The sequence below is a fragment of the Trachurus japonicus genome, unplaced genomic scaffold (assembly GCF_045865225.1).
Source record: "Trachurus japonicus isolate A0001 unplaced genomic scaffold, Traja_1.0 AP030251.1".
Lineage (NCBI taxonomy): Eukaryota > Metazoa > Chordata > Actinopteri > Carangiformes > Carangidae > Trachurus > Trachurus japonicus.
In genome coordinates this window covers 4,984-16,239 of record NW_028220384.1, presented here as the reverse complement: position 1 = coordinate 16,239, position 11,256 = coordinate 4,984, and the positions used below count along the sequence as shown (strand labels likewise).

Sequence of the window (11,256 nt, the reverse complement as noted above, 5' to 3'; positions counted from 1 at the left end):
TAAGGACACGGTTTCCCCAAACACTTGTATGTGCAGCCAGCTGCACACATATCCGGTCCCCTTGTTGCAGCGGGATGAAAACTGCATTGCCACCGTTGTCGGCCGTGTCAAATGTTGAACGGTGATCGTGGGTCATCACAACAAGCTCTTCCTCATTCTTTGTGAGCAACAGAGAAGTTGGGAGGCTTCCTCCGGCATGATGATAGAAGGTGAAGTAGTAAACCCCTGCAACAGGTGCAGTGAAGATACCTGCAGAAACAAAATTGTATTAAAATGGGAACATTTGGTGGAAATCCCTAAATCTGCCTTGAAGGATATTCTTTCCATTGTAAACTCAACACTAGTAATTAGTTATTTATTATTATACGATGGGGGACACTGGAGAGCCTATGGCACAGCCATGTCTCTGTCTGTAAGCTGTCTGTGTTGTGTATGCAGTCCAACACCACCCCTCCAGTTTCGGGGGTGTGGTCATGTGACTCGAGTCTAGGAGGTGTGGCCATGTGACTTTCGTTTCACTAGAAACCAATAGGACCACCCACTCTGGGTTTAAATACCTGGGTTTCTGGCATTAGTCTCAGAACTGAAGAAGCCTCTTGGAATCAGGGGTGAAACGTCTTCAAGCAAGAAAAGAAATCCAGTTGCTTTGAAGAAGTGTGTTTGGACATCGAGCAGAGACCGAGCATCTGCTACTGATACTGATCCTCCTCAAATTAACAACAAAGGAAGGTAAGGAAACATGTTGGCTAATTTGATTCATTAAACAGCATAACAGATGTTTAGTGGAACTGTATCAGACAGCACCATAGTGACACACTGAGAGCTGTTTACATTAAAATATTTTAGTGTGATAATAGCTAATTTTACACTTGTGGCTGGTAGGTGGTGATTCAAAACCTTGTGTGTTACACACGTAACACCTAAACTGTATCCCAGATAAAAATTATTTTCATGGTTTATGAATGTTTACAATTCTCTTTAATTCATTACCTCCCTCTAAACAGAATGAACATCATTCTTCTGACTACCATCTTCACTGTCCCCCTTTTTTGTGGGGCACAGCAATGGGACATGAGATATTCAGCTCCCTGTCAGTCACGCAGCGATGAGACCAGCTTTATGGAATTTGTCAGGAAACACATCCTCCAGTCCAGTTTTGACAGAACTTCCGATAATGAATGGCAAAGGTAATTTTTTTTCTAACACAGTGACTGTTCATTAGAACAACAGTTATTTTATATCTGTAAACACTGTCATATTGTATTTACTCATTTGCATCAGCAGCAGATAAATGTAATTTGTAGGTCTTGTAGGTCTAGTAATCAGTAGTATCCCTTTTAATAACATAATATACAATTCATATATATATTTTAAAAAAAAATTAGGGCTGTCAAACGATTAATTTTTCTAATCGAGATTAATCGCATTTTTTCCATAGTTAACTCGCGATTAATCTCTATTAAAAATATTATATGTAGCGCTTTGGACTTTCAACACTCCAAAGTGTTATAATCTCTAGACAAACAACTTTTAGACCAGACCTAGCAGGCCTAGTACCTAATCATAACACATGATGCATGAAACTCACACAGAATTGAAACGAATTGCATCCAGTGGAAATTGCCCTTTACTTTGCTACGCCTCTGCCTGGCCATGTGCATTTGTTGACAACCGACTCCGTCAAAAAATCAATACATCGCCACGTGCATTTGTTGACAACAAAGCCGTCAAAAAATCAATGGATGGAGCTGTGGATATATGTTAGACTGTGTATATTTGTGTAGCAACCATCTTGAAGGTGCCTTACCGCCCCCTACTGGACTGGAGGTCCCACACTCCAGTCCTCCAGTCCAGCAGACAGAGGACAAAATGGGCCGCGATTAACCGTGATTAAAAAATTTAATCGCGTTAATTTTTTTAATTAATCTAATCGCGATTAACGCGTTAACTCTGACAGCCCTAAAAAAAAATATATATATATATGGATAATGGAACAGACAAGTAAATGTCATTCTCATTCTGATTGTACAGGTATTTAGAACATCACCAGCTCTGTGGGAGGGTTCCAGTGCAGTCCTTCATTGATTCCCGTGAGTCAACAGTCACTGAGATCTGCAGCAGTGGCAAACGCCTGGTTACTAACAACCCAAATGAGAAAAATTGCTGCATCAGCACACGTACCATGACGATTTACCACGTCAACTCTGTCCAAAATAATAATGGATGTCGTGCAAAAGCAACAGCGAGTAGAGAAAAAGTGATTGTAGCATGTAATAATGTTGCCAATCGTTGCCGCCCTGTCCACTTTGTGAGATACAGAAACCATAGGGCAAGCAATAATCGCTGTGTGTAGCATGCTTGATGATCAGTGCACATTTAATTCCAGATGTCAGATTTATTCTGGACATCGAAACATTTCAGTCAAGCTGTCAAGTCAAGTGAATGAATATTGCTAAATGCACATGAACGAATGTTCCTAAACTTTGTATCACTTATTGCAGGCATTCCCAAACTGTGGTGAGCAAGCTGCCACTAGCAGTATGGTGTTATATTTTAATTTTGCTAATACAGTGTTTAACCCCCTAAGGGGGGGGGGGGGGTGCTTTCATCAAACCTTTTTGTAAACCTTCTTATTTGGCCAGGGAGTACAGGTGGATTTTAGCAAATGCTGCTACAACCTGGCTCAAGACACAATTTCTTGTCCCACAAGATTTTTGTGTGTGTGCATTGTCCCTGTTTTAAATACTGTAAATAAATGCCTATTCCTATATACTGTCAAATGCTGTCTGTGAAAATGACTAATTTTCACGTACACTGTTGACATATTGTGGCTTTCATTTTAAATAAAACTTTGTATTTTTATGCACCAATGATAATTTTGTGTGGGTTTTTTCAGCAACAACCGTCTCCCTCCCTCTGTAAAGAGTTATTACTGTACGGTTTTGGGTCACTGTACAAACAAACTGTCAGCAGTACACAAAGTTTGGTTTAATGTTTTTGAGCATCAGCATCAGCAGGTACAAATCTATGATGGAAATTAATGAATTCATGAAGTGATGTCATATTTTTACATTCATCCTCAAGCAGGAATTTCAGCAGGTCTATTGAATGACATACAAATCCAATAAATGATAGAAAATCAATAGAATGACTTTAATTAAAGGAAGCTCAGTGTATGTTTTTGCCTCCCTGCTGTATGAGCACAGCTGTCTGCAGGAGTAGCTGAGCTTCAGAAACAGATCTGTCATTGAACTATCAAATACAGATATAGATGCAATGTCTCAACCTTTTTGAGAACAGTTATGACTCATTAAAATTCATTATCTTGATCAATTTGACTTCTCTCTCTCTGACATTGTTACCATATGAAAAAGTTTCATGTTTCATACATAATATCACTGCATGCTACAGTTAATGTTGAAGTTTAAAATGACATGAACTGGTGGGGGAACTATTCTTTTCATTTTTGTGCTGTTGGTATAAAGGAATGAAGTGATATTTTTCATTATTATCAGGTTAATGCCGCCAGTGTCACACACCCACATTAACCCAGCCAGACTCGCCATAGGGCCAAAGGGGTCGGTGACTAAAGGCGCCCTGAACCAAAATAGCTAACACAGCATTCTGTAGCACCATGCAGTCCCCTCTTTTGTATCCTACAGCAAGATACTGACCCAAAAGATAAGGCCACACTATGCCAGAACTACCTTAGGAAAAAAAAACAAGATAGTGTAGTAAGCTTGAAAACATGGAGTGGCCAGCACAGTCCCCATTGAGCTGGACATTAAACTGGATAAAACTTTTGACCGGTAGGCTATAGAATTATTGGTTATCAATTACTGACTGCTGTAAACAACTGATTTTTTTCCCAGTAAAATCTTCTAATTTTCATGATTTTTAAATTTCCAAACTACTGCTAAAATCCTACCACTGACAAAATCACCAAACAAGGTATGACCAATGTGTTTTCACCTATATGCTTCAGATATGCCACTTTCTTTAGTTTAACTGTTACCAATGGATCCCCTGTTCCTCTTTCTCATTTGAATTCAAATGGTTGTTTAAAATTGGTTTGTTTACTAATTCTCCCCCTGGCCATGTGCAATTCTCAATGAAGCCAGCAACAATCCATGGAGGGGATGGATAATGCTATACTGTATAAGCGTTTCTGTAGTCTTATATCTTTATCTGTCATAAACAAGAGATTACGGGTTACGGGGTACGTTTGTGTTGCAGTTCTGCAGAGACGAGAGCTGAGACACCAGGTCAGAGGTGCTGATCTTGCAAGGTTGGTTTGCAGCCAAGAGAGCCTCCATTCTCCCTGTAACAAGTTACAAATCATTTATTTAACCATCACAATTACTCCAAAGCTGTTTAATTAAGATAATAATGTAGCGTTGTAAATCTTTATCCTCCTTTTTTTCCCTTTGATTTTAGTGCAGGGTATTTTAACTTTAATGTTTTATTTTTGTTATTCTGCTTTTGGTGCTTCCTCGTTGTAAATGTATGAGATTTATGACAGCGTTCTCTCAGATACTGGTATTCATGTTTGGTTTTTATTGTATTTTTACAGCCATGTTTTGCTTTTGATTGATTAACTGATTGATAGTATCAGTCACAAGGTCACAGAGAACTGTCATTCTGCTCAATGTTATTAATGCACAACAGAGAAAATCAGAGACACGTTAAAAAGCATCAAAACACCATGAGTTTGTTTAAGAGACAAAACAAAGCTCATATTTTTAAAGTTAAATAAAACACGTTTTCACCCTCTCTCAATTTTTGCTGAACAGAAAACCACTGAACGTGGTAAGGGCACGGTTTGCCCAAACACTTGTATGTGCACCCAGCCGCACACATATCCGGTCCCCTTGTTGCAGCGGGATGAAAACTGCATTGCCACCGTTGTCGGCCATGTCAAATGTTGAACGGTGGTCGTGGGTCATCACAACAAGCTCTTCCTCATTCTTTGTGAGCAACAGAGAAGTTGGGAGGCTTCCTCCGGCATGATGATAGAAGGTGAAGTAGTAAATCCCTGCAACAGGTGCAGTGAAGATACCTGCAGAAACAAAACTGTATTAAAATAGGAACATTTGGTGGAAATCCCTAAATCTGCCTTGAAGGATATTCTTTCCATTGTAGACTCAACATGTTAAAAGTTGAAATGAAATGAAATGAAATGGTGACAAATGTAGGCTATGTAATTAGTTAATTTGACAATTTTAATTCCACATATACAGGTTTTTAAATATTGCTGGTCTAGTATTTTCCTTTAATTACAATAAAAAGTTATTTGTAATTCTAACTGTAAATGTAACTCCAACTTGTCAATGCTCATGTTTTCTTTAGTCAAAATCATCTGTACCATGTTCACCATTTTGGTTGGCATGTTAGCATACTGTTTGCTAATTAAAGCAGATATCAGCGGCACGGCCGTTTCGGCTAATGCTGTGTTCAAGGCAGGCTTTTGAAACCGTAAGTTACAGCTTCAAGTCACAACTACGACTTGGTAGCGTTCCAGGTAACCCGTAGCTCGTGTTTTTACCGTCCTGTTGTCTGTGAAAGTTCCCTATAACGGCCACTCGTAACTTCCGACCCGTGAACTCGTACCAGATCGAACTGGTATGACTTCACAGGAAGGAAAAACACAAAGTACGAGTTTCCTTGAACGCACCATGAGTTAGCAGCCCCCGCCCTTGTCAGGCATCAATTGGTCCTCGTGCTACGTCACCACATTCACGCGCATCCCTTGGCTGCACACACAGCCCTTCATGCCGTTCTCTCCCCTCATTGGATAACACTTGTATCCCACAAGGAAAATTTTCTCCTCGGGTTACAGCAGAGCAGAGTGACGGAGAGACTCGTGTTTAGGCTGAAATACTTCATGTAAGTGATTGCTGACGGAAAATAGGACTATTTAGGACTTATATTAACAAAAACATTCCACTGATATCTGCTTTAACACTAAACACAAAGTACAGTTGGGAATGTCATTCATTTTGTGGCCATTATAATCCATCCTCTGGGGACTATGACAAAAAAAATAATGACTGTAAAAAAAAAAACAAGATTTAAAAAAAAGAGTGTTGTATAGAAAAAAGGAGAAATGTACGTACCTGTGTTTTGATTGTAGCCATCGCCAATATTTGTCAGCACCCGGGTGTAGATTATAGTCGTGTCCGTGTTAAAGGGTCCTATGGCTTTCCCATCCCCGTCCCCACCTGACACTGCACTGAATACCACCGTGTTCGCTTCTATATAAAGAAAAACATTGTAATCACTTGACTTTGTAAATGTCTTTCCACACCATTCATTCGGTCACGCTTGTTTCTTTTACCCTTTGTCTCCAGTTGACGAATCTTCTCCTCACTCTCCTTCAGCTTGGTTTCCATGGCTGTCAGTCTTGCATTCATTTCACCAACCTCTTTCATAAAAGTTTGTGTGTCAGGAGAGGAGGGAGACTGTGTTTCAGGGCTTCCTTCATTATCAGTAACAATAACAGGATCCTGGGCCAAAGTCAGGCCACAGATCAGTGACACACACATCAGCGTTTTAAAATTCATCTTCACTGGTGCTCAGTGTCTGATCCCTCTGTCTGCTTTTGTGCTTTTTAGAGATGACCTGTTAATTTTTAACATCTAGTTTGGGATTTGGCTGGAAGGTATATAGTATATGTTTGTTGTCTTAGTAGGCTACATTGCAAAGTGGAACAAGTTAATGTTTGAAATCCTAAGTAAACAAAAGCAAATTCCAAGTTTTTCACTGGATTTTCAGTAGCTTCAATCCAAACAAAAGAGAAAGTGACTTGTGGAAAATCATTTGAGTTTTATAAATGTTTTATTTTCAGATTCTGTCAATGAGAATAATTTGACACACACACACACACACACACACACACACACACACATGCACACACACACACACACACACACACACACAAAGACACAGACACACACCGTCGGAGGTCTGATGGATCAACGCTCAGGAAGGAACCCATTAAACTTTGCAGCAGATCCACAGCATTTAATATAAACATCATGAGTTTGTAATGACTGACATATTTATTAGAAGACCACTACTACCTTTCAAAGGGGTTAGTGTTTTTGATTATCAGTGGTTAGTGTTCTTGATTATCAACAATCCCTTCAATTGCTCAACTCATATTGATACAATACGATACGTTATCCTCTTTAAGTCCTTACCTGTGAATTTACTATAGGCATTTCCAAAATTTGTAATCACAGTTTTGTAGATAAGAGTTGTCTCTGTGTTGAAAGGTCCAATTGCTCCTTTTTCTCCTGCCCCAGCACTGAATATCACCATTGTTCCATCTAAAGTTAGAGACACGTTATTTCAATGCTCAAAGTCTCCTTATACTGTAAATCACTCATCAAATTTAAACTTCTTAATACCAACCAAAAAGTTTCAGTCTACCTTTTCTCCTGAGTTCCTCGATCTGTTTCTCAGTGTCATTCAGCCTGGTTTCCAGAGCAGCCAGTTTTTTTATCCAGTTCTGTTGATTGGTCACACATGTTTCTGTATAGTTGTAGAGTTTAGATTGTCTGGCACCAAAATCTGACTGCAGAACACAACACTTGATTCTCAATCTTCTCACTATTAGGTTATGTAGTCCTACCGGATGCTTTTATGTTATTTTATAAGAACTTATTAATTTTTAACATGAATTCGTATTCCAGTGAAAATGCCATAAATCTTGACATCACCGGGTTATTTGACCCTTCTGGGTGTTTTTGTTATTTTATGACAACCAGTTAATTTTTGACATTATTTTATTACCCAGTGTCCCATTCGAATTTCCTTCTCTGTCTGCAGACAGCAAACTTGAACTCTGACCTTTGCTACTGAGTGCATTGGTTCTGGGTTTATTCAAATAGAACAGTCGTCTTCTTTGTGCAATGAAGTAATTACGCAAAAGGTTCATCTATAGATCTGTCTGTCTGCACTGCAAATGCTGAATGACTGAGTGCCAAATGATACGGTACCTTGGTACCAAGCAGTCGACTAAGTTATTAATGAAGGCACTGTGCTCTCTGCTTGATCAAGATTTTAACCATTTCCTTTTTCAAGTCATTATGGTTTTTTTTTTTAACCCATTTGTTTGTGTAAACTACTGTGAGAGTATATTATGTCTCCATTGATAGCTGGGTGAGTAGATGATTTCACCTGGATCCTTTTATACAGTACAGTGTTTGCACAGTTATGATGGTATTGTAAAAAAAAAGATATGTTAATACAAAGTAATTTTTAAACAAGCCTTCTGCAGAAAACAGCCATACACACATGGAGGTACTGTATATTTCATACAGCAGTGACAACACCAAACAGCACTGGTTTTAGGATGTTTTTCTCTTTCTTTTTTTAATGTGAGAACAGAAACAAATCAAATTGATTGACAGAAAATACCCTATAGCTTGTTATGTCAAAGTTTAAAATGATAAACGACATGAACTGGTGGGGGGAACTATTCTCATGTATTTTCATTTTTGTGGTGTTGGTAAAAAATAATTAAATAAATAAAGTGATGTTTAATTGCAGTTGTTATAACTGGCCATCATACATCATTCTCAACTCAATGCTACATGCATGCACTTGTTTCACTGGCTTGTTGAGTTGTACATAACATGCAAGTTTGTGCACAAGTCTTCAAGGGCCTGTTTACTCAAAGTCACACATGAGCTGCCCACAAAGCTGCACTCCCCTCAGAATAGCTTCAGTGGTACAACAGATAAGCTGACAGATAGAGAGAGGCTCCAGGCTGTTGGTGCCAGGCTGTGTCATGGGCGAGGTCGATTGTTGGTGTGTTGACCTGTTGTTCAGTCTGCACTGTGTCCAAACCACAGGGGCTGATCTGCATCTTCATTATTGACTCATCACTTTGCAGCTCATGTGGTCAAACTGTCAATTGTCTCATCTTTAGTTCCCCTAAATTGCACCACCTCATTTAGCACAAGTGGCAGATTTGAATCAACTCGTCCCTGCTCATTACCCTATAAAATAGTTAGCATACACATATATGGTGAAATTTCAGTTTGCAGTATTATGATTGGCTGTTAACCTCTTAGCTTTGGGTCAATATGATTGGTTCCTATTTACTGTAAACAAGACAGGGTTTAAGAAGAAGGACTGTGTTTAGACATCGAGCAGTGACCGGAGCATCTGCTACTGATACTGATCCTCCTCAAATGAACAACAAAGGAAGGTAAGGAAACATGATGGCTAATTTGATTCATTCAAAATAACAGATGTTTAGTGGAGATGTATTAGAAAACATTAGACTGATAATAGTTCATTTTGTGGTTGGTGTTCATTCTAAACCTCATGTGACAAACATATCTCAGACTTAATAATAATAATTTCTGAACATTTTCAGTTGAAATTCTCTTTCACTCTTTCTCTCAGTCCAAACAGAATGAACATCATTCTCCTGACTGCTACCTTCACCGTAGCCCTTGTTTGTGCGGTGCAAAATGACAACAACAGAGACCAGTCAGACTCGATACCCCTTGCCTCAGGTCCATGTCAGTCATCGAGCAATGCCAACAGCTTTAATACCTTTCGCATCAGACACATCCTCCTTGAAAATTTTGACAGATCTTCACGTAACCAATGGGGAAGGTAACTGTTTTTTTGTGTTTTGTTTGTTTTTTTCAGTTGACATTAACATCAATATTTTGTGAAATAATTATGAGTGATTGCAAAATATTTGGTATTCAAGTTAGGGTTAATTGAAACAATAGTTATTTTAAGGCCACATTGTAATTCTTCATTTACTCATTTACCTCATCAGCAGCAGATGTATTTTGTAAGTCATTAGTATGTAAAAGTATCAATTTTAACAACATAATACACAATTCATTCACATTAAAAAAAACAACCAAATTATTGATTAGAGGTAGACTTGATTTAAACACATCAATATTACACAGTGTTGTACCTCTCTGACCCGAAAGAACATGATCTCACTCCCTTATACATAAGTGAATTTAATGAAATTGTCAAGTAAATCTCATTCTCATTCTGATGTCATTGTACTGTACAGGTATTTAGAAGAAAACCACCTCTGTGGGAGGACTCAAGTGCAGTCCTTCATTGACGCACCTGAGGAAACAGTCCTGGACATTTGCAGCAGAAGAGGTGAATACCTGGATATTACTGACAAAAACGGCAAAAACAATTACTGCGTTAGCCAATCACCCATGGTGATTTACCACATCAGTTCTTACATGGACACAAATGGTAGATGTATAATTACAGAGCAGTCATATGCTACTGAAGAGAGAGTGGTTGTGGCATGTAATATAGTTGACAATCACTGCCGACCTGTCCATTTTCAGAGATACAGCGGTAGACCCTGTGTGTGACATGCTTGATGATGAACAGGTTTTAATATTTGTTTTTAAACAGCACATTTTTTTCTTTAATATACTGAAGCCTGCCCTAACAACATTTTATGACATGAACATGATTTTAAGAAAAGTGTGTGTTGTGTGTGACAGAATTGTTTTTATCATTAAAAAAAATATGTGATTTAATTGAATTGAATTTCTTATGAAGCATATTTTCTTTACTGTTACAGCAGTTTACATTTTATGATAAAGCTCATTTACAAACAAAAGAGAAAATGTTTTTGTATGTAAACTTAAAAAGGTAATCTATAAATTCACTTGAGCACATTAAATGAGTTTTCCTACACACTTTAGTTAATTCATTTTGCAGCTATTGCTTTTTGTAATCCTTTTTTTTTTTGCTTTATATAGCCTACTGTTAGTCAAATGCCTTCAGTCAAAATGAATCATCCCATATGTGTGTTACCATATTATTTCTTGCATTTTGAATAAAACATTGTTGTACATCTATGATATTTTCATGTCTATACAGATCCAATTAATGATAGAAAACCAATAGAATTATATTAAAAGCAAACTGAAAAATAGTTATTTAACTTCACAAACACAGATCTATGTCACTAAACACACTGTATTTTTAACTTTGGTTTGCATCTTGAGTTTTTAAGATGTTTGAAATAAAGTCAATCTGAAGTTTGTCTGCTCTTATAAGAAGCTGCATGTTACTGTCTTATTAAAGAGGTGTACCATGTCTCACATCTGACTGATCAAAAAACCATTGAAGGTTGTGTGGAGGTCAGATCTCCACACCTGCAAGTGTACAGCCAGCTTGATGTACACCCCATCTGAGCTGTGATCATGTGCCATGACTATGATCTGGTTGTTCTTG

At 38.1% G+C, this 11,256-nt stretch overlaps 1 protein-coding gene and 1 long non-coding RNA gene across 2 annotated transcripts; one reads left to right on the top strand and one right to left on the bottom strand.

Annotated features, from left to right (window-relative positions):
- Positions 1-591: 591 nt before the first annotated feature.
- Positions 592-4,418, top strand: LOC146960538 (uncharacterized). Its single transcript, XR_015035426.1, has 4 exons — positions 592-729; positions 1,005-1,187; positions 2,032-3,729; positions 4,308-4,418. It is a non-coding gene; the product is annotated as an uncharacterized LOC146960538 (long non-coding RNA).
- Positions 4,419-4,536: 118 nt separating this feature from the next.
- LOC146960537 (complement C1q subcomponent subunit B-like) lies at positions 4,537-6,617 on the bottom strand. Its single transcript, XM_085772292.1, has 3 exons — positions 6,338-6,617; positions 6,117-6,254; positions 4,537-5,059 (listed from the first exon to the last, which is right to left on the bottom strand). The coding sequence occupies exons 1-3, from the start codon at positions 6,561-6,563 to the stop codon at positions 4,776-4,778; spliced, it is 648 nt and encodes a 215-aa protein (XP_085628418.1). The 5' UTR covers positions 6,564-6,617; the 3' UTR covers positions 4,537-4,775.
- Between the last annotated feature and the right edge of the window lie 4,639 nt (positions 6,618-11,256).